Source organism: Lepidochelys kempii, chromosome 1, assembly GCF_965140265.1.
Source record: "Lepidochelys kempii isolate rLepKem1 chromosome 1, rLepKem1.hap2, whole genome shotgun sequence".
Lineage (NCBI taxonomy): Eukaryota > Metazoa > Chordata > Testudines > Cheloniidae > Lepidochelys > Lepidochelys kempii.
This window is the reverse complement of record NC_133256.1, coordinates 284945725-284972985: the sequence shown is the minus strand read 5'-3', so window position 1 is coordinate 284972985 and position 27261 is coordinate 284945725. Positions and strand designations below refer to the sequence as shown.

At 41.7% G+C, this 27261-nt stretch overlaps 1 protein-coding gene across 7 annotated transcripts in view; it reads right to left on the bottom strand.

Annotated features, from left to right (window-relative positions):
* The window catches only part of PTPRR (protein tyrosine phosphatase receptor type R), a 198773-nt gene that overhangs the window by 53328 nt on the left and 118184 nt on the right, over window positions 1-27261 (bottom strand). For all 7 annotated transcript variants that reach the window (XR_012156754.1, XR_012156755.1, XM_073327782.1 and 4 more), the window contains one exon: window positions 22722-22984. Coding sequence is in view for 5 of the 7 variants with exons in the window: in XM_073327782.1 (XP_073183883.1) it covers window positions 22722-22984 (263 nt within the window). In the remaining 2 variants the exon portion in view is untranslated. The remainder of the gene's footprint in view (window positions 1-22721; window positions 22985-27261) is intronic.

Below are 27261 nucleotides of genomic sequence, written 5' to 3'. Positions count from 1 at the left end.
GCCAATTGTGCCCACATATCTATTCAGGGGACACCATCACAGGGCCTAATAACATCAGCCACACTATCAGAGGCTCGTTCCCCTGCACATCCACCAATGTGATATATGCCATCATGTGCCAGCAATGCCCCTCTGCCATGTATATTGGTCAAACTGGACAGTCTCTACGTAAAAGAATAAATGGACACAAATCAGATGTCAAGAATTATAACATTCATAAACCAGTCGGAGAACACTTCAATCTCTCCGGTCATGCAATTACAGACATGAAAGTTGTGATATTACAACAAAAAAACTTCAAATCCAGACTCCAGCGAGAAACTGCTGAATTGGAATTCATTTGCAAATTTGATACAATTAACTTAGGCTGGAATAGAGACTGGGATTGGCTAAGTCATTATGCAAGGTAACCTATTTTCCCTTGTTTTTTCCTAACCCCCCCCCCCACAGACGTTCTTGTTAAACCCTGGATTTGTGTTGGAAATGGCCCACCTTGATTATCATACACATTGTAAGGAGAGTGGTCACTTTAGATAAGCTATTACCAGCAGGAGAGTGGGTTTGTGTGTGTGTGTGGGGGTGAGAAAATCTGGATTTGTGCTGGAAATGGCCCAACTTGATTATCATACACATTGTAAGGAGAGTGATCACTTTAGATAAGGTATTACCAGCAGGAGAGTGGGGTGGGAGGAGGTATTTTTTCATGCTTTGTGTGTATATAAAAAGATCTTCTACACTTTCCACAGTATGCATCCGATGAAGTGAGCTGTAGCTCACGAAAGCTTATGCTCAAATAAATTGGTTAGTCTCTAAGGTGCCACAAGTCCTCCTTTTCTTTTTGCGAATACAGACTAACACGGCTGTTACTCTGAAACCAGTTATCAGCTTGATGTTTCTGACTTGAGGAGGAGTGAAGTAATTAATGACGCTGATATTTATAGTGTTGTTATGCTCCAGGGTCAACACCAGTAGAGATGAATTATGTAGTAGCCATTTGTGTGATAGCATAATCTCATTAATCATGGGCCCTATTTACAGTGCAGGGTGGGGGTGCTGGAGCTAATCTATAACCCTGGGAATCCTCAGGAGGGGTATGTGTCCTGAAGGGCAATGTGTGTTCTGTGTTGTGTATTTGGTTGTCGTAGTAATAGAATCTTGTTGTTGCTATGGCAACTGAGTTAGATTATTAGGGGATAGCCCAGCTGGTTTTGGCTGTTGTTGGTTAGTTCAGTGTGGTAATAAATGGCTGCTTTTCAAGGTCTACAGCTCTCTGAGTCTCAAGTGATTTCTTCCTAAAACTGCTGCCCCCCCCAAGGATACAACAACGTGGCAACGAGGATGGGATCCCTGTGCTGCCCCAGCAACAGAAGAAGGTAGAAGTTAAAGTTAAAAAAAAATTTTGAAAAAACCCAACCAAAAAACAGCATCTTTTTGCCGTTGGAAGGGAGTGCGAACTGGCTTGTTTGCACTGACGGTGCAAACTGAAACTAAAACCATTAATTAATTAATTACTTCACTTACGGGGCCACTGGAACCTTTTGAGGAGACTGTAGTGCAATGGCACGTATATACTGAGCATTTTGAGCTTTTTGTTATTGCACATGACATTGCAGAAGAGAAGAAGGTGCCAATATTCTTAAGTGTTGTGGGGGCTAAGACCCACTCCCTGCTACACAGCTTACTAAACCCTGTTAAGCCAAAGACCAAATCTTACAGTGACATTGTGGAAATCCTGGGGTCCCATTTTCTCCAAAACCACTGGTGATTGCTGAAAGATATAGGTTCCACAAAAGAGATAAAAAAGAAGACGAACAGTTGTAGAATTTGTAGCAACTTTGAAAAAGGCTAGCAGAACACTGTGAATTTAAGGAGATGTTAAATGATGCCCTGTGTGACAGGTTAGTGTGTGACTTGCACAGTGAAGCTATATGGAAGCGCCTATTGACAGAGGCTCAGCTTACCTTACAGAAGGCCGTTGATATTGCAATCTCCATGGAACTGGCTATAAAGGAGGTGCAATACATTGGTGCATCCCCTAGGGTGCATAAGGTGTCACAAGAACCTACCCACAAAACTGTGCAGAGTCAGGAATGTTACCACTGTGGTAAGCCGGGTCACCATGCATCAGAATGCTGGTGTAAGGACCTGGTGTGTCGACACTGTGGCAAAAAGGGACACAATGAGTGTGCCTGTAAACAAAAGAAAAAGAGGCCTGCTGTCTGGCAGACCAAAAAGGAAAATCCGCATACCCTAGAACAGACCCCAGATGATCAAGGTGAACCTCGTCAGAAGAAGAAGTGTCACTGCACGTTTTGTCTTTGGCAGTGGACTCACATGACTACTGGGTAACCCCGTTGTTGGATGGCAAACCTGTACGCATGGAGCTGGACACCGGTGCCGCTGTCTTGCTGGTCTCCGAAACTGTGTTTAAAGAAAAGCTACATCTTCCACTTAATGGAATGAAAACTGTTCTGAAGACGTACATGGGAGGAGCTGTGCCCATGTTGGGCACTACTGATGTTAAGGTGGAGCTCAATGAACAGGCTGCTAAATTGCCACTGTTTGTGGTGAAAGGCAGTTACCCAGCCTTAATGGGTAGATCTTGGCTGAGGAAGATTCAGCTGAACGGGGCAGACGTGCACCGAATGACTAAAGACGAAACTGGTCTGACCGCTGTACTAAGGAAACATGCTGCTATTTTTGGAGAGGATCTGGAAAGTATGAAGGGAATCACTGTGACATTGAAAGTTAAACCTAGCAGTCAATCAAAATATCTGAAAACTAGAACTGTGCCATATGCCCTCAGGCCAGAGGTTGAAGTGGACCTGGAGTGCCTGGTCACAAATGGAGTTCTAATACCAGTTACCCATAGCCCATGGGAAACTCCAGTCATTCCAATAGTGAAGAAAGATGGCTCCCTCCGGATTTGTGGAGATTTTAAAGTCACGGTCAATCCGGTGTTGTGTGCAGAGCAACACCTGCACCCCCTCATCGATGACCTCTTCGCAAGCCTGGCTGGGGGACAAAAGTTCAGTAAGATTGATCTGAGTCAAGCATATTTACAGATGCATGTTGATGAAAAGTCCCAAGAGCAGTTGACTATTGTGACATATAAAGGGCTTTATCGATACTGTCACCTACTCTTCGGAATAACATCTGCTCCCGCCTTGTTCCAGAGGGCTATGGACCAGATCTTGTGTGGCTTGCCAGGAGTCCAGTGCTATCTGGACAACATCCTCGTCACTGGAAGGAATGAGGAGGATCACCTAAAGAATTTAGAGGCTACCCTACAAAGACTGAAAGAGTATGGCTTACGAGTCCACAAAGACAAGTGTGAATTCTTCCAGCCCTCTGCTGAATATTTGGGACACATCATTGATACTATGGGTCTTCGTAAGGCCCTTCCAAAAGTTAAGGCTATTGTGGAGGCTCCACCTCCTCAAAATGTTAGCCAGCTTTGCTCATTTCTAGGACCATTGAATTATTATGGAAAGTTCATCTTTCAGTTAGCCACACTGTTAAAACCACTTCATGAACTCCTGGAAGTGGACTGAAGCCTGTGATGTTGCATTTAACAAAGCTAAGGGTGCACTGCTAAACTTGGGAGTTCTGACGCACTTTGATCCATCCTTACCTCTACAGTTGGCCTGCAATGCCTCCCCTTATGGAGTGGGAGCAGTCGTGTCACACATTATGCCTTTGGGAGAAGAGTGACCTATTGTTTTTGCTTCATGCACCGTAGGCAAAGCAGAAACTAACTATGCCCAAATTGAATGTGAGGCATTGGGTATAGTTTTCAGACTTTGGAAGTTTCATCAGTACCTGTTCGGATGGAAGTTTAGAACTTCTCACAGACCGTCGACCTATGACTTCAATTTTTGGACCACACACAGACATTCCCCCATTAGCAGCTAGTTGTATGCAACGATGGGCATTGTTGCTTTCCGCACACACAAATGAAATTCAGTATTGGAAATCCACTCTGCATGGCAATGCAGATGGTTTCTGAAGGCTGCCTTTGCCAGTCAAACGTTGAGATATTGCCCAGAAGGAAAATTTTTACTTTGAACAGGTAGAGAATACACCCATCACCCCAACTCAGGTAAAGAAGGCAATTCGCGTTGACCCAGTATTGTCCCAAGTTACGGACCTGGTGATGCATGGAACATTTTGAAGAACCTCTCTGGTCTCACCCAACCTTGTTACCTACATGTCCAAGAGAATGGAGTTATTGGTCCATTCTGGTTGTTTGTTGTGGGGAAGACATGTCATTATCCCACCACCACTGAGATCACAGATGTTAGAACAGCTACATTCCGGTCACCGTGGAATAGTGCACATGAAGGAAATTGCATGAAGCCATTTTTGGTGGCCGGGATTGGACAGTGCTATCAAAGAGAAGGCAAGAGCTCGTATGTCATGTCAGGGTGTGAGGAATGCACCCCAGTGGGCACCCCTAAATCCTGAAAACCCGTGGCAGCGTACTCACGTTGACGTTGCTGGCCCACTAGAAGGAAGCCTGTTCTTGGTGATGGTAGATGCCCATTCTAAATGGCCAGAAGTCTCTATAATGCAGTCCACTACTGCAGAGAGTACTATCCAAAAACTATGGGGACTCTTTAGTCATATCGGTCTACCAGAACAACTTGTGCGCGACAACGGACCGCAGTTCGTCTCTCAGGAGTTTGGAAATTTTATGAAGGCAAATGGGATACACCACATCACTTCAGCACCAAATCATCCATCCACCAATGGATTAGCTGAAAGATTTGTGAAGACAATGAAAGAAGTTTTGAAATCGGCAAGGGGACAATTATCCATTCAAAAGCGTCTGGACACCTTCTTACTATCCTACAGAAACAGACCTCATGTTACGACCAAGGCATCCCCAGCCTTTCTAATGATGGGACGACCGCTGCGCACTTGCTTTGATCTGCTGAAACCTTCTGAACCCTGATAAATTGTGCAATGTCAGCAACAACATCAAGTCATCAGGCGTGCACCCAGAGCAAAAGACTGAACCTTTAGCCCTGAACAGCCAGTTTTGTCTTGGAATTATGCTTCTTGAGCTAAATGGGTCCCTGCCACTGTCATCGCTCAAACAAGTCCTGTTTCCTACATTGTCCGGACTGCCGAGGATCTCACGTGGCTGCAACATATAGATCAACTGTTGCCAGGTCATACTAGTCCCCAGGACACATCTTCAGTTGAGTTGCCTGACTTCACCACTTCCGGTGAGACACCGAATCAACAATCACCTGTTCCTGACTTTCCCCCTCCATTACTGCCTGCGGCAGAGATACACCCCTTCCCTGAATGAGCTGATACCACATGCTCACATGTTCACACTACGAACCCTAAGCCCATTGTCAGGCTTGCACCCAAGATACTTTCAGGTGCACCAACACCAGAAGTCCACCGTAATCCACCTAGAGACAGAAGGTCTCCTCAACGGCTGGATCTTTAGCTTGGGCGAGCCTACGGTTATGGGGCAAAATAATCCCCAGGGTTTAGTGTTTGTTTAATTTAGGGAATGTTCTCATTAAGGGGGGAGAAATATGTTGTGTATTTGGTTGTCATAGTAATAGAATCTTGTTGTTGCTATAGCAACTGAGTTAGATTATTAGGGGGTAGCCCAGCCGGTTTTGGCTGGTTGTTGGTTAGTTCAGTGTGTGGCAATAAATTGCTACTTTTTAAGGTCTACAGCTCTCTGCATCTCAAGTGATTTCTTCCTAAAACTGCTGCCCCCCCCCCAGGATACAACATTCTAAACTGAGGCACTGGAGATGGATATATTCCGCTTTTGTTCCTCCTCACAGGAATTCTGCTGTTCCTATTCCTGCTTCCTCTATCAGATGAAGCTCCTCCCAACTCCTAGTGTTTCATTACTGGTTCTTTTTCATCTTTTGGAATAGTTTATGCTTCCTGCCTCCCAGCTGAAGGAAGGGGTCAGGAAGTGGCAACAAGAGGAGGCCGTGCCCATACCAAAAGGAGAAGGGGGATCCCAGAAGAGGAGAGGTGTGACTCATTCTAGGCAAGACTTCCAACCCACCTCAACTTCCTGGTGACTAGAAACCCTCAGGTCTCCCACGGCAGCCCCCACACTTCCTAACAGCTCCCACTTAGTCTGTAGAAACTAACCAGTACTTCAAGGTGTAAGTGTTAAATGAGTGTTCAGTAAATACATCCTACGTACCAACCACAATGCCTGTTCTTGCTTCCAGTGGTGTGAGTGACAGCAGGCCAATAACTCCAGCACTAAAGCCAACACTCCAAACCATTTTAAAATGTACTCCAACCTCCGCATGTCAAAACGAACAAAGGAAACAGTTTTGACAAGTATTCTGGACCAAGTTTTAAGCAATCAGTATCAGGTTAGGACAGGAATAACTCAATATCCTGTGGAGGAAAACAGCTGACATGAGAGTAGTTTCAGCTTTCCCTCTTTTAATCATGCTTTCTAATGTACTGCCAATTCACTCCTGTTCTGCTCTCGATAAGGCTGCACTGTACAGTTACGGGAACTGACTTTTCAAAATGCACAGCTTAGACAGTCTCCCATCTTTTCCTGCAGATTATTTCTACAATCAAATTGCATTTTATCATGCAAACCTCACTTGGAGATGAAATTTTAATAGTGTTCCAAAGATCTAATTGCTATTTATGCCTATATATGGTGTTTAGTATGGATGAAAGCTTGTTACAATATTCAGAGTTAAAACCAAGATCATAATTCTTTGCACTTATTTATTTGGTGGTGTTTCAAACTGCTGCATCAATGTTTATTAATTTATGGTTAATTTGCTTCAGACAATGAGATACTAAGTGCAAACAGTCAAGTGTATTATTAATTATTACTATTATTTTTATTGCAGTAGCATTCACCTGAAGATTAGAAGACCCACTGCATAAACACACAAAAGGACAGAGTCCTTGCTCCAAAGAGCTTACAAATCTAATTTGAAACAAGATGCAATGAATATAATAAAGAGGACGGTGAAGGTAGGGAAAGGGGAGGGAAGAGGAGGATAGGAATAAGATCATGCGGTCTATATAGATAAGCTATAATAAGCAAATAATTTTTTTAAATGGACAATATCTGGTTGCAAAAATATTTCTGCCCGCCCTCCTCCCTGCGGAAAATTTTAGCTGAAAATGGAAAATTTCAGTTTCATCTACATTTTTCATAGATTTTTTTGTGAAAAATCAAACCCCAAAAGCTTTTGATTAGGAAATGTCACTGTGGTGCCTCATAGGAATTGTAGTTCATGTGCTTCATGCCCCATCCTTTTCTGTGGGTTTGTCTCTCAAAGCAGACTACATCTCCCATGATGCACCGCCCACTCCTCTCTTGATGAGCACTATGGTGCATCATTGTAGTTCCTGGGTGCAGTGCATAAAGGGAGATGTAGTCCAGCAGAGGGAATGGAGGCCATAGGAGACAATGGGGCCCATGAACTGAGCCATGAACTACAACTTCCATGAGGCACCATAGCAGCATTGCTGAATTGAAATTTTACAGTTTTTGAGTATTGGCTTTTCAATGAAAAGTCCAAATTTTCCATGAAAAGCAGACACTTTTAATGAAAAATGTTATTTAAATGAAAACCCAATTTTCCATAGAAAACCAGTTTTCAACCTGCTCTAAAGTAAACAAATAAACGTTATAAGCTATCCAGACTTCTGTACAAAACAGCTGCTTTCTTGCAGGCATCCCAGCAGAAATGAGTCTTTATGTCAATTAAGTTACACCAGAGACAAATTTGGCTTCGAGTATTTAACATTAATGCCTTAGCTAAAGGACAACACCTTAAAGCACAATCTCTACTTTCAAACGGTACTAGGAATTTATAATTGGACATGCCCATATTGCTCAGCTGTAGAATCTATATCCTTCCAATCCAAGCTAAGAAATATAACCTCGTCATGCATTGATGTCCCTAAGAAGTTCAGCCAGATCCAGTACACTTGAAAAAAGCACTGTCAGAAGCATTGTCTATTTAATTGGGCAGCTGGTGCTATGCATACAGTATTAGTAAGAGAAAATTATATTTTATTGTTGCTTGAAGAATAATCAGTGTAATGAGTTCTTTCCTGGTAGGACTGCCATTAGGAAAAGACAGGAAGGAACATCTTGAAAAGAGGTGCTTACAACACCCTGTCAACCTTAAGATAATAAAAAAGCACATTCCTTCCGTGTTTATTTGACTTGGTCTTCATATCGTTAAACAACTGCAAGTGTCACATAGAGGATTTCTAAACACAGACAAATGAATTGTTAGTGCCCTTTGAACAAATTACTGAATAATAGCAGTTCCTGAAAAATATTGAGCCTTCAAACCCAGGCCATTGTTTAAAAAAGCTGCATCATCCATAGACAAGACTAGTCATCTCAGATTTGTAAAGGTATTGAGGCGTTACTCCATTCAGTATTGCAAGTTACTAAGACTGAACCGTCTAAGTCCCCTTTTCAAAAGTGACTTGGACACTTAGACTCCAAAGTCTCACTGAGGGACTGCACTTCTGGTTGGCCCCTGAGTAGGGAGCATGGGATAGGGTGAAGCTTTATTGTGCTCTGCCTGTCCCTGGCACTCTCTCTTAACTACTTGGTACAAATTTCTTTTCATGTTTCATGGATATCTTAGACTGGAATAATCACAACAAAGAGTGTTCACGTTACCTACTTTAGTAATAATACGATCAACATTAAGAAGCTTAAATAAATTATTAAATTACATGAAGGTACAGACTGGAGAGTCATTTGGGGGATAATTTCAAACCCAGCTTTTAGTTTTTTCACAGTATCTTTAAATCCTCTGTTTATCCAGCCACTGTTTCCTTCAGTTCTGTTCAGCAATATGTGTCCAGTGGGCCAAATTCTGCTCTCAGTTACCTGTGCAAATCATCTGAAGTCAATAGGGATGTATAGGTCTACAGTGAGAGGAGACTATGACAACATCATATGTTTATTAGCCCTTGTGTGAAGTATTGTAGCTCTGCTTCTGTTTTTTTCCCCCTACATCCCTAAGACTACATTGTTGTGTCCCACTGCCAAGTCCGGGGAGAGGAACATAGAGCCCAGGAAATGATCTGTTTGCTACAAATGCATTAGGGGTCTGTGGGGTCTTAGTGGATGTAGGAGATGCAGCCATCACACCCACAGATATCAGGGGAGCTATGGGAATAGAGAGCTCCAACCCTGTGGAGGTGCGGCCCCTCAGCCAATGCCAGACAGCACCATAATCTCCCATTGGCTGTGCAGCTCTCTCAGGAATTGTCATTGGCCAGACAGCATTCCTGTGAGGAAGTTCACTTGAGAATTTTTAAAGTTAATGACATTTTGGGGTGTGGTGATTATATACAAAACTTGCCCTTTTGATGGCTAGCCACATGTTTAGGGACCACTTTAAGTTGTTTCAGATTTTTTTCCCGTTTTGCCCCTGATGTCAAGTTGTGGTGTTATCCTGAGGGCTAATATAATAACATTAAAATGACCACTAATTAATTATTAATACTATTACTATTTATTAAGCCTCAACAATGTATTGCTTAAGACAAATAAAGACATTCCGTGTCCTGGGGAGAAAGTGTAACTAGATAATATTAACAAAACGTACAGCTTCTCAGAGATGATCCCAGTCAGTGTACTCTAACCACAGAGTGACGTTTAACGTTCACCTCTCTTTATTGCTCTTAGACATAGCATGGTCTAGTGGTAAAGCTCAGAACCCAGAGACCTAGGTTCTGTACCCAGCTCTGACAATGACTTCAGTGTCATCTTGGGGTAGTCACTTAATCACTTCATGTGATTCCCCAGATATAAAATGGAAATAATTACAAATTGGCTAAGGAGGTGGTGTTCAAGTTTGGCTCAGGTTCAAAGTCAAATCAGGGCTAGAGTTCAGCTTTGGCTTTGATGGCACCAAAAATCATACAAACTGTCCTTGTTGTATTTGGCCCCACATGGCAAAATTATGACAAATGAGCTACCATATCAGGATGGAATTTCATGAGATGAGCCACTCTCACAAGATTTTGACCCCATCACAACTAGAGTTGGGAAATAGGTTGTCACAGGGTGGGATTACTTTTTAAGGAAGGTGGGTTTGGCTTTATCTTTGATTAATTAACTGCCTTCCAAGTGATAGGTTTGATGTCGTTTATTGATACTTGCATAACCATTGCATCACAAAGGCACTGACAACAGGTACAAAATTCACTACAACTGGACAGGAGAGAAAGGAACCTTAGCCCAGATGTTTACAGATTAACTGAAAATATAAAGCTAAAAACCAAAACATTCTGAACTGCAAAGACAACCACAACAAATAACAGAATCTGCACATTTGCTGCCAATGCTACCCTGTATTGTGTTATCAAATGGAGAGATGGCCCTTTAAGGAATCTGGGCTTAGTACTACTTGTGACTAATTGCCACTAATTGCCTGTCAGGTGAAGGGACTGAGGTCAAGGATCAGGTGACAGTGTTCATGCCACTTGGTCCTTCGAAAAAAAGGCCAACAGGCAACATAAGTAGGAGAAGTCACCTATAGGGTGCAGAAAAACTCCTGCCGAGGACCCAGAGTGAGGGAAGGATCTGCATACGGTTGCTCCAGGTTATGCAGAAGACTGACTGGAGATGTGTGGGCAAAGACAGAAGCCCTATGAGGAAGAGATTTTAGGAGGGGCCAGGAAGCAGGAGCTGGCTAATCTGTTTTGATTTGTGATGGACTTTTTTGGTTTTGAAAAATAAACCCATCCCTGGAGGAAGGGACTGAAACTCTGCTGCTGTTGGGAGAGTTATTTGATTCGTAACTCAGTGAAGACTCGAAGAAGAGCTCTGTGTGGCTTGAAAGTGTGTCTCTCTCACCAACAGAAGTTGGTTCAATAAAAGATATTACCTCAACTGTGACAGTCTTTACCCCTATATTCACCCCTTTTACAGGACTATGATAAATTTTGAACAAAGTATGTCCTTGTGAGGTATCATTTGAAAACTCATAATTTGCTGATCGTTATTGTCCTGGTAAAATGTGTTGCATGTAAAGTGATAGGATTCCTCTGTATGGCATTGCTAGATATGTTCCAAGTCTGGGGGGAAGCAGCCACAAATAAGTTCCCCAGAAACAAAAGACTAACAAACGCCTCAGCCACGTGGCAGCAAAATCAAATGCACTATCACCTGGTTAAGTGGCCATTCTTTGACAGGAAAGAGGATGTGGGTGAAAACATACATCTTGACAAAGAAACAGTTGGGGGTTCCCATCTAAACAGACTTTCTGTCTCCTGAACCTCAGCTGGAGATTATTCTCAAAGAAGAGAAAGAGCTATAAAGAGGAGAAAGGAAAGGACCCAAAGTAATCCTCCATTTCTCTCTACCCACAGCACCCACAACACCTGAAGAACAAAGGAAACAGCTTTGGCCTGGGGGAGGGATCTTGACTGAAAGGAATTCAGCCAGTAAGACTGCTGAAACATGTGGTGAGAGAGACCTTTGCTTTGAATTCACTTAGTTTGTTAAATTAGGTATTAATTGTGTTTTACTTTTATTTTCTTGTAACCAATTCTGACTTTTATGCATCATTATTTGAAGTCACTTAAAAATCTCTTTTGTAGTGAATAAATTTGTTTTATTGTTTTATCTGTGAGTTTGGATTGAAGTGTTTGGGAAACTCCATTTGGAATAACAGGATTTGTTCATATCATTTTCTTTTAATAAAATGACGGGCTTTAATGAGCTTGTAATTATTCAGGAGAGCGCTAGGTTGTACAAGACATACATTTCTGCGGGGGCAAGTCTGGGACTGGGAATTTGCTGGTGTTACTCTGCAGTGTAATTCATGAGTGGCTGGTTACAGTACTCATACAATATAATAGGGTTTAACTTACATGCTGGAGGCTGTGTGAGGAGATCAAGAGTGGTAACTCTTACAGCAAAGCAGTGTAAAAAGCACCTCAGGTTGGAGAACTGAGGGGACATGGCTGTTCAACAGTCAGATTGTACCCTGGGTAACATCAAACAACACAAGGTGAATGAGTGTGACAACAGTGTAATTATTTACCGTACTCTCGTGGTCTCTGCCACTTTACTAGCATCTATGATTGTTTATACACATTAAATACAATGACAGAATTAATTGTGATTTCAGTTAGACAGAGAAGCACACGGATTGGGTGCCTTAGGCTAGCATCTTGGCTGGCAGATACAACGTAATGTAAAATACTTTGTCTATATTGTCCAATACGTGTTTCTTGCAATAAAATGATCTAATTTGTAGACATTTCACATAGCAGTTTCTGTGGCACTTTGATTTTTTATTTTCTTTGCTTGCCTGCCATTTTGTGTTTGGCCACGAGGCCTGGCTCAGCCAGCAACTCTGCTTGCTGGGCTGGGCTCTTCCACTTTTACCAGGAGTTGTGGCCCATTCAGCCAAAGGTTGGGTCTAAGTGGGATGGAGAGAACAGGGAATTAACAGAAACTGAACTGGACACCACTGCAGGAGAAATGATGGACACCTCTGTTCTGTTGCAAGGCTATATCTGCCTTTCTACATGCATTAATGGCAGCATTCATAAGAATCTGGAAAATTCTTCCACAAGCCTGCAAAAATCTGACCCCATTAGTAAACAGTACAACAAAAAGCTATGTACCGGATGTGGAAGCCCCCTCAAACACAGATTCTTCCTCCTCCTGAACCTGCTCAGTTGCTGCTTCTGATTCTTGGGACCCAGTAAAGAGATCCTGACAGCATTTTAGGATTACCCTAATCCTACTCCTCAGTCTTGTGGCCTGCCCAGTTGATGAAGTTGTTTTCATTCTCTTTGTCCCTTACCACTCCACTTCAGGGAGGCTCTATGTTACCCAGTTTCATATCAGGATGCATGGAAAAGCAAGGTGGGTGGATTTGGTCCAATTTCTCAGAGAGTGACATTCTGCCTGGAGCTGGATTTACTGTTATTGCTTCGGGATTTGTTATACTAGACTTTATGATCTTTGCTTTCCAAGATATTGCTTGCTACTTCAAGTGATGTCTATTCTGAATAGGCACTTGGACACACATTTGGAGACAAAAAGTGCTCTGAATGACCAAGTTCAGCTGGTCCTCCATCTTCTCATCTTCCCAGATGGCCACCAGTGCCCACACAATCACCTCAGGCCAGCTGGCAGCACACCCATAGGAAGCCCAGCCTGAGACATGCTATCCATATAAGCAAGACAAACTTGAAGTCATTTCTGAAAAAAACGATTGCTGGATAGCATGCTGCTGCGCTCTATGGTGTGTGGATTTGTACAGATAAGTGGCTTTGTCAGCTTGACCCCCATGCAGTGCAGTGGTGTATACGTAAAGCTTATAGCACATCTAAATAGCGACCAGTACACTCTGTGGAATTGTAATGGGAACACTATAGGCATATTTGGAGCTGTTATGTCAGCGATCCCATTAGCACTGGTGCTGCACCAATGGAGAATGCATGGTGGAGGATCACACAGTGGTTAGCCTTACTGGAAGCAAGTCTTTTTCCAAATGAGCATCTGTGTCTCACCGAAATCACTTTCCCCTGTGGGTGTGATGGGTGTGCAGGCATGCTACTGGAACCAAACAGTGGTTAGAAAGCCAAATTTCTCTCCCGTTGACAAGGCTATAAATTACTCATAATTACCCATATCACTCATTCTGTCAGAAATCAGTGCATGATTCTAGGCCTCTAGAAAGGTTTTAGTCCTACCACTGATACTGCCCCTCAGTTTGTTATACTACTTATTACTTTTAAACAGGTCAGCTTGACAATTAACTGACAAACCACCAAAACTGTCTGCCAGATGGTGGCCAATGATTAATTTGTCTTAACTTCAGCCAAAAAGGAAGAAAATGTGATGGGTGGAGCAGTAAAGACAAGCACAATCAACATCCGACCAAATAGGTTTCCTGTCACCTTGGGAACTAAATTGATTGGCACTGCAGTTTCCTGTGTACAAGCTAAAACCAGTAGCAACTACAGTAACAAGAATAAACGCAAGATAAGAGATCTAGCAATACAGTAAAAGTATGTTAAAAATTCCTGGCTAAGAAAGTGTAAAAAGGAAAATACAAATTCTAGCACAGGCATTTGTGTCTTGCAGCTAGACTAAACACTTACTTCTCTTCTTTCAAGAGAATCTGAAGTTGCAATCAGTGAAACTGTACTGAATATTTGGTGGGCTAATTTGCCTGGATTGTCTGGTCCCAGAAACAAATGTCACCAGCTACAAAAATTTCCTACTTTGCAGGAAAGATGGAGGAAATCTGGGATAGTACCACCTGCCTAAGGAACACCAGAGTTAGGGAGGGGAAGTGAACCATCTATTCTAGCTGAGTTTGGACCAATCTGGCAAGAAGCATTCAAGACAAAGGGAGAAAGTCCATGAGGCACTCAGGTGTTGGATGTGGTCTAAAGACCTAGATGATGATAGGTAGATGTCATCGCAAACAATGGATCCACCCCTCATGGAATAGTCCATAGAATGCAGCCATCAGCCATCCATATAGATGAAGCCATCAGGGTTCTATAATAACTATTCTAAAAATCTATATAATTTAAATACTATGAAAAGGGGCAGGAGGATATAAATATCTAGACAAATAGATTACTCTTCCAAAACAAAAAAAAAAATCCTTCCCCACTTCCATGAAATCTTTTGTTCTTCACTAAGGATTTCCTCCCAAGGAATTTCCAATCATCTAGATCTTCTCTCTTCCATTTCAGAATCTTATATAAAGAACTGACCTAAATCAACTATCCAACAGACCTTCCAGTTATTTACATCTCTCAATACTGTTTCAGATCACTTCAACCACAGTGAAAACACTCCACATATGCTGGATGCCTCTACTGAAATAATCAGCAGAGAAACAGTAAAAATTGACATTTAAATGGTCATCCTTAGGTTGGCATCTGAGTTGATGTCCCATTGAGATAAATGGGGCAGTTCAGACTCATTCAAATTCTTGTCCTTTCCATAAAGTCCAAGTAAACAGGCTTTGCAAAAGGGTTTGGAGTGGACAGAATTTTCTCTTCAGCCTGAGGCCAAAGGTTAGGGGATCCGCACAGCTCTTCCTTGGCCAGACTGAAGGCCCTGTACTCAGCTAGAGCACGATCCAAAGTCCACTGAAAGTCATGGGAGTCTTTCCAATGGTCTTTAGATTATTATTCTTATTTTAATTCTTGCAATACTCCTGTGAGGTAGGTATGCCTACAGATAGGAACATGGAAACAGAGCGTTTATGTGGCTTGTCTAAGTCTATGCAGTGAATCAATAGCAGAGATGGGATTGGAAATCAGGATTTTCTGGCTCCCATCTCAAACTCAGTTTACTAGTCCTTGCTGCTTCTCTAATTTCTTTTGACAGGGCAAGGTGTCATTTCTATATCTCTTCAAACATGTTCTCCAGCTAATTCTTTTGGGTTGCCATATAGTTCTGCTTTTACATCGACATTTTCCTGGAAACAATCCCTGACAGTTAAATTAAGAATGCCAAAAGCATATTCATCTCAACACAATAGAGTAAATTTATCCTCCAAATCTATGCAAAGCAAGTATATTTTGGCCAGGAAATTCAAGGCCCCTTCCTGTAAATATATTAAGTTCTCATACATATGTCAGAAACTACAAACATTGGCATGTTTACAATATTCCAACTGCAAGGTACTACCCACAAAGTATTGCTTTACGTGATTACTCACAATAGAATATTTCATTTAATGGCAGAAAATCTCAGCAACATCTTTAGTCATAATGAGATTATGTAATAGAATAATTATATCTACAGCACCAACTAAGTTCTAATTCAAAAATCAGAACAGGACGAGAGAGAATTGCTGGATAACACTTCTTGTTTTATTAAACGGAGATTTTCTCAAATAGTGATACTTTCTTATTTGACTTTTATTATATTAATGTAGTAAACAAGAGCATCAATTTTTTTGCCCTCCCTTAAGTGTTTCTAACTACTGGGTCACAATAGTTATTAGTTAATATATAAGGTCAATTTGATATACAGTATCACTAATGTATTGTTTCCTTTGAAAGGAGATTGTTCCTCAAGTTCCAGAATACCTGCCAGGACTATATGTAAAACAAGCACCAGGTTGTACAACTAATGCTTATCTCCCACAAGATGGCTGCCAAGGGAGAGATAATGAATAAGGGTGGTCAGATACTGTAATTTCATTTTTGTACCTATGTAAAATAACTGAAAAGGAGCAGATCTGTCAAAATTAACACAGGGATTGCCATAGCAGATCAGACGAGTGGTCCATCTAGTCCAGTAGCCTCTCTCTGACTGCAATAAGTACCAGATATTTCAGAGGGAAGGTGCAAAAAACCCCCCTGCAGTGGGCAGTTATGGAATAACTTGCCCCCCAGGGAAAATTTTTTACTAACCCCACCAGTTTATGCTCTAAATCACGAAGGCTGTAACACCTAGCCCTAATGGAGCTCCCCTGGGCTGGACACTCACCAGAGTGCTGTGTCTGGGACTCACACACTGGGCCCATAAGCATTTAGTCTGAGTAGGCTGCTGTCCTGTCTCTCCCCTTGGCCTCTCTGGCACATTTCCTATGCACAAGAACACTGTCTGTTACCTCTTCATAGAAATGGGGCCCTGTGGCCTGAGGTCCCTAGTACCAGTGCTGATCCTCCCAGACTTCCCAATGACTTAAGCACACCCTTTACCAGAGTCCCAATCTTGTGGGAACTCTAGGTTTACAGTTCTCTTTTCAGGGACACATATTAGTGAAGCAAATGGACACAGAGGCTGTATAGAGGTTTGTAAACTTAATCACTCTTTACTTTAGCTAGCACAAAAATATACAGATCTAGATAAAACAATAAAAAACACCTACGCCTAGTGCCTTGCCTCAGTTTCCTCACCATTCTTGAGCTTTCTTTGGGCTGATTGGAACTATAGTAAAAACAGAATTATCAGACACATAGATGAACATGATTTGCTGGGAAAGAGTCAGCACAGCTTTTGTAAAGGGAAATCATGCTTCACCAATCCACTAGAATTCTTTGAGGGGGGTCCACAAACTTGTGGGCAAGGGTGATCTAGTGGATATAGTGTACTTGGACTTTCAGAAAGCCCTTGACAAGGTTCCTCACCAAAGGCTCTTAAGCAAAGTAAGTAGTCATGGGATAATAGGGAAGGTCCGCTCATGGATCAGTAACCGGTTAAAAGTCAGGGGAAAAAAGGGTAGGAATAAATTATCAGTTTTCACAATGGAGAGAGGTAAATAGTGGTGTCCCCCAGGGATCTGTACTGGGACCAGTGCTGTTCAACATATTCATAAAATTATCTCCAAAAAGGGATAAACAGTGATGTGGCAAAATTTGCAGACAATATAAAATTACTCAAGATAATTAAGTCCAAAAAAGACTGTAGAGAGTTACAAAGAGATCTCACACAACTTGGGTCACTGGACCAAAAAACAGCAGATGAAATTCAGTGTTGATAAATGCAAAGTAATGCACATGGGAAAACACAATCCCAACTATACATACAAAATGATGGAGTCTAAATTAGCTGTTACCATTGTAGTCTGGTAACAGCTAATTTAGACTCCTCATGGATAGTTCTCTGAAAACATGTACGCAGCGGCAGCAGCAGTAAAGAAAGCTAACAGAATGTTAGGAACCATTAGGAAAGGGATAGATAAAAAGACAGAAAATATCATAATGCCACTATGTGAATTCACGGTATGCCCATATCTTGAATACTGCATGCAGTGTTCTTCACCAAATCTCAAAAAAGATATTTTAGAATTGGAAAAAGTACAGAGAATGGCAACAAAAATTATTAGGGGTATGGAACAGCTTCCATATAAGGGGGGATTAGAAAGACTGGGACTGATCAGCTTGGAAAAGAGACGATGGGGGGAGGCAGGGGAGGGTGTGATATGATAGAGGTCTATAAAATCATAAATGCTATGGAGAAAGTGAATAAGGAACTGTTATTTACCTCTTCACATAATGCACAAACAAGTAGTCACCCAATGAAATTAATAGGCAGCAGGCTTAAAACAAACAAAAGGAAGCACATCTATACACCACTCACAGTCAATCTGTGGAATTCACTGCCAGGGATGTCATGAAGATGAAAACTATAAATGGGTTCAAAAAAAGAATTAGATAAGTTCATGGAGCTAGGTCCATCAATGGCTATTAGACAAGATGGTTAGGGATGCACCTCATGCTTTGCGAGTCACTGGCTGCCAGAAGCTGGGAGTGGACAAAAGGGGATGCCCTGTTCTGTTCATTCCCTCTGAAGCACCTGGCATTAACTGCTGTCAGAAGATAGGATAATGGGCTAGGTGGATCATTGGTATGACCCAGTATGGCTGGTCTAATAATAGATGGATAAAGGAGTAATTCCACTAGTAAATCATATGCATGATTTGCTGGTGTAGTAACTTATCTCCTTTGCTCCTTTTGTAATGGACACCCAGCACTTTTGTGTTTAACTTGTTAATAGCTCTAATAGGGTTTTCAGTGCTTTACTGAATGCACAAATGCATGCAAGTGCGGTGAAGTGTACACTGTGGAGCATCTGCTCATTTGCTGACTCCTGGGCAGAGCTGTACAAAGGAGGATCTCGCTGCAGCAATGGAAAGAGCCATTGTGCATGGTTCTGGAAAAACATCTAGTTTGTGACTAGGACGTGAAAAGAAGAAGTGTTTTACTAGTCAGACTACAATTTAAAATGCCAAATCACTATCCATCAGATTCTGATTTTGGTTACAGTGTGTAAATCAGATTAACTCTGGACCAGTGCAGATCAAAATTAGGCTTGACCCTTTCATTGGAAAAATATTGGTTTGCAGGCCAACTCATAAGAGTTTAAATAGAAAAATAAATGATCATGCAGCATGCAAGATGACAGAAGAGAAAGTGTAAGCCCCCAGGAACTACTGCAGTGCCCCACAGGAGACATTTATTGGAGAACATTAGTTCTCCTGCTTGTTGGGTCAGTAATGGGACCAGGCATGCTGCCAATATAATAGGCCTTTGTCACTTAGGGAAACAGGGGAATGCCAGCAAACATCAATTTTCAACAACCCTCTGCTGAATAATTTACAAGATTCCAGAAGGCCTTGAAGAAGGCCCTTCACCTTCCTTGCCAAGAATCACTAAATAACCAGAATGAAAAAAGGGATCAAGAAACATAGCTTAGACATAGCCAGTCTATCATCTCTATGTCATTCATGTATATCTTTAACCACCAGCTCTTCCATGGGGCAAACATTTACCATCTGCCAAATATGGAAAGACCTTTTTTTATTAATACTGGAGAAGAGAATTCACCTATTGAGTTACAGTGCCTGTTATGGTCATGATAGCATTGCCATGCTGCCTTTCCTCAAAACCAGAACAAACGTTGAAATGGAATGCTTTAGCTAACATTCTGCTGAATGAGTGTTTCCAGATCCACTTCAGTGAAACAGGGAGCTGCTTAAAGGGACACTTGAAAACCTTCAGCTAAAAGTGATCCAGGACAAGAACCCAAAGCCAGGCAACTGAAAGGGCTGCAGAAAGAAACGTGCCCATCTTTCCAACGGAACCAATCTTTTCATCCTACTCAGGAATGAAACCCAAGATACATTGCAATCTTTTCTCCCTCCTCTAGATGTCACTCTCCCATCATCCAACAACTTGACTGACACTGAGTGATCACTGTAGCACAAGACCTGTAGTTCAGATGTAAGTAACTCTTATATCACACAAGTTTTGATTTTTCTTTAAAGTGAGCTCTGTTACAAAGGATTCCTAATAAACAAACAATGGTAGTTTCAGGATATATAGTTGGTAATGAAGGCTGAGGTTTGATGTGATTTTGATAAATTCTGTTAGCAGGAAATAAAGCCTTATTCTCCCCCCCAAAAATTAAAGTCATGCAAGTATTTTGTCTCTCTTCCCTATTTTACCACTACTGCTACAGATGGACCGATGATTTGGGATCACAATGGTATCAGGAAGACAATCATGCTTCTTCTCAACTGCCTTAATCATGGTATTACAGTCCCAGAGTATGTGTGGCATATATTTTATTAGAGACATTAAATACCTCTGATAAATGCAAATGTTAGCTGCATAGCCTATTGGGAAAACTCTTTATTATATAAAATGGTAAGCAAGATTCTTGCTGGAGAAAGAGGCAGTAAAAAATATGCAAAGAATCTACTGAATTATCCATAAACAAAATATATTTTAAGAAGCTGGACAAACCACAGAATTGTTTCAGTGATACATCAATAGTGGTAACTGTGAACAGTGTTTGCTTCTGTATCAAACATCTCCATCCTTGTTAAAAGAGGAGAGCTTAGAGAGCAAAATCCTGACCTGGCACAGCTCTGTAGTGCAGCTGGGACACCCAGTTAGGGCTGGGTAGGAAAAGGTTTTCCCATCAAGTGAGAATTTTTGAGATTTCTAAAATTTTGCCTGTCCCAGATCTTGACAAAAAGTCAAGAAACCAAAAATCCAACCAACCAACCAAATAAAGAAATAAAAGGTTCCAATCAATGGAAACTTTTCAATTTCAGAATGTTTCATTTTGATTTCAGTTGGGTTTTTTTCCCCCCTTTTTGGTCTAAATTTACTAAAAGTTTGAAACGAAAAGTCACTTTGACTCAAAAAACTGCATCTTTCTAGTTTGAAAATGTCACAATGTCCCATGTTACCAATTTCAAAGCTTTGCTCCCCGCCTTCTGAGTTGGGAGATCTGCCAAAACCAACCCTGTTTCATGAGGTATTTTGGTTTTGATGAATTGGCATTTTTTTGGCAAAACACAATTTATCGACAAATTCCCCAGCAGCTTTATATAGAGTGGTACATCTGTGTGAGTGGGGAACCCTGCAGGCAGAAGTCATAGTGCTTCTCTGCGATTGCCCAGCCTCTATCCCCTCCTCAAGAGGTGGAGTCACAGATTCCCCCCTGGCTGCCAAATATGGCAGTGAGGTCACCCATTTGATGAGTGATGTCAAGGGAGAGGGGGCAGAACAAGCTTTCCTGGCTGGATGATGTTGGTTAGTTATACTGCAGTCATGACTAATGAACCCAGACAGAGATTAGGGCCCTCTCGTACACCATGAAGACAGTACCTGCCCTAGAGAGTGCACAAACTGGGATTTGAATAATACGCAGCCAGTGAATCAACAGTCAAAAAAGAGGGAGAACAAGGTAATGGCAGAGAGCAGTGCAAGGCCAAACTAAAGAAAACCAAGGCACTAGGCATACCCTACATGGTGCTTCCATGTTGCAACCCCCATGCCATGGCACTGCCCCCGTGCCATGGTCTATTTGGGGTAGAGAGGTTTCAGAGTCGATGGGGCAGTTCTCTGAGCTTTTGTTTTAGCCAGTTTGGAGACCCAAAGGCATTAGTTGCCCTCTGACTCCAGTGCCCACTAAGGCTTTGCAGGATGCAAAGAAAAGGTTGGAATTATGACCTGAGAGTATGTCCACACTGCAATCAAACACCCGCAGCTTCCCTGTGTCAGCTGACTCGGACTACGGATAGGGTTGCCAGGTGTCCAGTTTTTGACTTGAGCGCCTGGTCGAAAAGGGATTCTGGCGGTTCTGGTCAGCACTACGGACTGGCCATTAAAATTCCGGTTGGCAATGCAGCGAGGTTAAGGCAGGCTCCCTGCCTACCCTGGATCTGTGTGGCTCCCAAAAGCGCTGGCATTTCCCTCCAGCTCCTAGGCAGAAGTATGGCCATGGGGGGCTCTGCGTGCTGCCCCTCCCATTGGCCAGGAACCACAACTAATGGGAGCTGCAAGGGCAGTGCCTGTGGACAGGGGCGGTGCACAGAACTGCCTGGCTGTCCCTCTGCCTAGGAGCCAGAGAGAAATGCCAGCTGCTCCCGGGAGCCACCGGAGGTAAGTGCCACCCGGTGCTTGCACCCTGAAACCCCTCCCATACTCCAACCCCATGCCCCAGCCCTAAGCCCCCTCCCACACCCAAACTCGCTCCCTGAGCCCGCATCCCCTCTCGCACTCTGAACTGCCCAGCCCAGAGCCCCCCTGCACCCTGAACCCCTCATTTCTGGCCCCACCCCAGAGCCCACACACCCAGCCAGAGCCCTCACTCCCTCCTGCACGCCAAACCCCTGCCTAGCCCAGTGAAAATGACCGAGGGAGAGAGGGTATTTCTGCAATCAGAAAGTTGGCAAACCTAGCTACGGGGCTGTTTAATTGGGATGTAGATGGTTTGGGCTTGGGCTTGACTCGGGCTCTGGAACCCTGTGATGGGGGAGGGTCATAGAGCCCAGGCTCCACCCCAATCTGAGCATCTACACCGTAATTAAACAGACTGCTAGTCCAAGCCTGAGTCACCAGACACGGGCCAGCTGCAGGTGTTCGATTTCAGAGTAGACATATCCTGAGGCAACTGAGGGTGGGATTTCTGTCTGGTGGGAAGTGTGATGGGGGAGGGATTAAACAGTTCATGTGACTGATGATCAAATGATGCATGACAGGGTGCAAGGGAAAAGAAGTGTTGCTGCTTTGGTCGATTATTACTTCGTGTTCTCCAACGTTCCTGTGTTTTAACATGTACGTCAAAGGCACTCACTGTATTGCATGGGCACCTTTTAGTGCTTCTCTGAAGGAGGAGGTGCACATCAAACTATGCTTCGAGATCTTAAAATGAGACAGTAAATATGGAGTGTGCCTGGGCATAATCCTACCTTTCTTGAAGGCCCACAGGTTTCATTTTGAAAGGCGATGGACTGGCAGAGAGTGGAGGTTTGATCTCAGGAACACATTGGCCTTGAGGGTCCACTATGACATTAACAGCTTTAGGAGCCTGTTCAGGTTGGACCATTCTGTTTGCTGTCTTGCACTCAGACCGAGTTGTCTGCAGGGGAATGGGTGAAAGGTGGATCTCCTGTTTTTTCTCCTTATCTTGTCGCAGTGAGAACTGAATTTTTTCCTTTAATCTGTACAGGACCTATAAAACAGAAAGGAAAGAGTATCAAATTTTATCCCAGCTACTGTGTAAACAAAGTCAGGGAAGAATTAAAAATGCCTTGGATTGATCTATATAGTATCAATGATTTCTAGAAGGATTCCACAACTCATTGGCTGAAGTGTTTCCAACAAAAAGGGTAAATATTTCTATTATATAAATCATGACTGGCACACAGGTAGGAGGTTTTAAAAGTTCTCATTGCTAACTAATAATTATTTTTAATACAGTTACTTCAGTTGTATTATTAAAGAGATAAATAAAACGTAATGGGAGATAGTTGTCACAAAACCATTGTATAGAAAGAAATACTGGTAAACAAAGTAATTATAGAAAAGTTTCACAAAATATTAACACCAAAAATACAATAGTGCAACATATCATCTGATGCTTATGATACATCCAGACTCATCTCTCTCTAACTAATGTCCTAACTTTGTTTTAGAGTCTCAAAATACTTGTTGTTAACTCATTGCACAAAGAGCTGTTACCAGAATAAAATAATTTTACAAGGTCACCTTTGCAACACTGTTGTGCTATTATTTCAGCACTTCAGGTTTATAATACTTCAAAAAAATCACTCCAGGATTCATTTTGACTCTAAATGTTTCAAAAATATCACGTTTTTGTTTGTTTCCTTGGGGAAGGTAGACAGTAGATTTCTTATAGATTGAGACATTTTTAAAATCTTCTCTACCAAGAAATACACAATAAATTAAATCCTTAATAAAACCCAACAGATGCACAATAGGTTCAACTGATTGTGGACTGGTGCCATTTCAAAATTTAAAACTTGTGTTTTTACAATAGCCAAAACATTAACATCTAAAAACTCCATCTAACCTGGATTCCACTATCCACTCATTGCCCGCTAAACTTGGGTATCAGCTATCTGTAGTAACTACTTTTCATAATGTCATCAATTCTGGATTCAGCTCTGCTGAACCTCAGTGGAGTTCCATGTCAAAGATACACTGGCTTGGCAGTGACTGTGAAACTAACATGGGCCCCATTTTTGCCATTGCAAAGGACTCCGACACTATGTCTCTTTAGCAGCTATGGAGTTAATGCTTTTGGAAGAAGAAACAAGCTCTTCTGAGCTGTGCTTGTGTCACTTTAGATGATCCCTTCTAGCGTTTAAAAAAAAAATCTATGAAACTTACAATGAGGGAAGCACTATCATGTCTCTGTAACAACTAGGGCTATCAAGTGATTAAAAAAAATTAATTGCGATTAATCGTGCTGTTATACAATAGAATACCATTTATTTAAATATTTTTGGATGTTTTCTACATTTTCAAATATATTGATTTCAATTACAACATAGAATACAAAGTGTACAGTGCTCACTTTATATTTTTGATTACAAATATTTGCACTGTAAAAAAAACAAATAGTATTTTTCAATTCACCTCATACAAGTACTCTAGTGCAATCTCTTTATCATGAAAGTTGAACATACAGATGTAGAATTATGTACAAAAAACTGCATTCAAAAACAAAACAATGCAAAACTTTAGAACCTTCAAGTCCACTCAGTCCTATTTCTTGTTCAGCCAGTTGCTCAGACAAACAAGTTTGTTAAGATCTGCAGAAGATAATGCTGCCCGCTTCTTGTTTACAATGTCCCCTGAAAGTGAGAACAGGCGTTCACATGGCACTGTTGTAGCGGGCGTCGCAAGATATTTACATGCCAGATGCGCTAAAGAATCATATGTCCCATGCTTCAACCACCATTCCAGAGGACATGCGTCCATGCTGATGGCGTGTTCTGCTCAATAATCCAAAGCAGTGCTGACTGACGCATGTTCATTTTCATCATCTGAGTCAGATGCCACCACCAGACGGTTGATTTTCTTTTTCGGTGGTTTGGGTTCTGTAGTTTCCACATCGGAGTGTTGCTCTTTTCAGACTTCTGAAAGCATGCTCCACACCTCGTCCCTCTCAGAGTTTGGAAGGCACTTCAGAGTCTCAAACTTTGGGTTGAGTGCTGTAGCTACCTTTAGAAATCTCACATTTGTACCTTTTTTTGCATTTTGTCAAATCTGCAGTGAATGTGTTCTTAAAATGAACAACATGTGCTGGATCATGATCCAAGACTGCTATAACATGAAATATATGGCAGAATGCAGGTAAAACAGAGGTGGAGACACACAATTCTCCCCCAAGGAGTCACAAATTTAATTAACACTATTTTTTTTTTAACAAGCATCATCAGCATGGAAGCATGTCCTCTGGAATGGTGGCCGAAGCATGAAGGGGCATTCAAATGTTTAGCATATCTGGCACATAAATACCTTGCAATGCCAGCTACAAAAGTGCCATGCGAACCCCTGTTCTCACTTTCTGGTGACATTGTAAGTAAGACGTGGACAGCATTATCTCCCGTAAATGTAAACAACCTTGTTTGTCTTAGCGATTGGCTGAACAAGAAGTAGGACTGAGTGGACTTGTAGGTTCTAAAATTTTGCATTGTTTTGTTCTTAAATGCAGTTATGTAACCATAAAAAAATCTACATTTGTAAGTTGCAATTTTACAATAAAGAGATTGCACTACAGTACTTGTATGAGATGAATTGAAATACTATTTTTTGTTTATCATTTTTCAGTGTAAATATTTGTAATAAAAATATAAAGTGAGCACTGTACACTTTGTATTCTGTGTTGTAATTGAAATCAATATATTTTAAAATGTAGAAAAACATCTAAAATATTTAATACAATTCTATGGTTGAACAGTGCGATTAAAACTGCGATTAATTGAGATTAATTTTTTTAGTTAATCGCGTGCGTTAACTGCGATTAATCGACAGTCCTAGTAACAACCATACTATATTTCTTTTCCAGACGCTATAAATAATTTAAAGCGAGTCCCACATCAGAAGACAAAATAAGTATATTTTTGCACTCTCCAACTCAGTGTGTTTTTTTTCATTCTCCCAGACCTTAGGAGATCCCTCTGTCCTGCAGAGTCTACAGGGGATTCCACAAGCTCCTGAGTAATCAAGGAACATAATGTATTGCTTCTACTTCCCTTTGCCACAAATCCAGGAACCTTTATGGTGCTTCCACTCAGTGAGGCTCCATGAGTGCTCTCACTCAAGCCCCTGTGTCAGGGTCTGTCACTGCCTAGCCCAATATGTGTGACTGGATATATCTTATACATCCATTTTCATGGCAATATTCAAAGATTAATACTTCAGTGTGAGCTTGGAATTGTCCCATTTATGAGGTAATTCACCCATTAGGCAGGCCTCAGTAACATATGTAAACACTGTATTCATTGAATTGAGTTAGGGAATAAATCACATCGGTAAAGTGAGCAAGATTTGGTCCTCCTCACTTTGGAGGAAAATAGCCCTAATTATATTACAAAACTCAACAGGTATACTGGATAAATAAACACAGGTGTTTGAGATATTCTAACCACTTTCCTCCTACAAATCATTTTGGGCTTCTATGCTTTCAGATAACTCCTAGATAATTGATTATGGGAATATCACTCGGCCACTCATGGCACAACATTTTAAATCACCTATTTACATTGCTTTCTTTCAATGTGATGTCTCATTTGGAGGCACAGTCAGTTAGGTCTTTGGGGTCCATCTAGACTAGCATAATTTCCTACCTCTCTCCAATACTCTGCTATTTGAGCATAGAAAAAACCCAACCCAGTAAATTTAGATCCCACCGATAACAGGCTGTGAAATGAGTTAAGGAACCATGTTTGGTCTTCATTTAGACATGGTTTCAGGTAACACAGTTTGCCCAAACAGTGTGGATGGGGGAAAAAATCATATCAAAGACATGGTTAAAAAGGCATTCTGGGTTTTGAAAAATGGTTTTAAAAACAGTTTGGCTCTAACTATGCAAATAACCAATTTAGTTACAACCATGTTTAAAGAAAGCTTAGACTCAGTTCAAGGCTGAGCATAGACAAGGTCTTCATGGCATAAGGTGTCTGACCCAGTTATAGCACACAAGAGCTAAGGAAAGGCAGTTCTCTACAGCCACCTCGGTACACTAGGATAAACAGTACACACTAGCACAGAGATACAGGATGACTAAAAAAATATGAAGAAAAATCCCTAATCTTTAAAGAGCTGCCTTCTAGGACACAGTGGGACATCTTTAAATTTTGCATATATGGGGACCCTGGTGTAGACTCATAGCTCAATGGGAATGCAACTCCTCTTCCTGTTGCCTCCTTGCTTGGGTCCACATGGAGCGATGAGTAGGCCTAATCTACATACACTGAA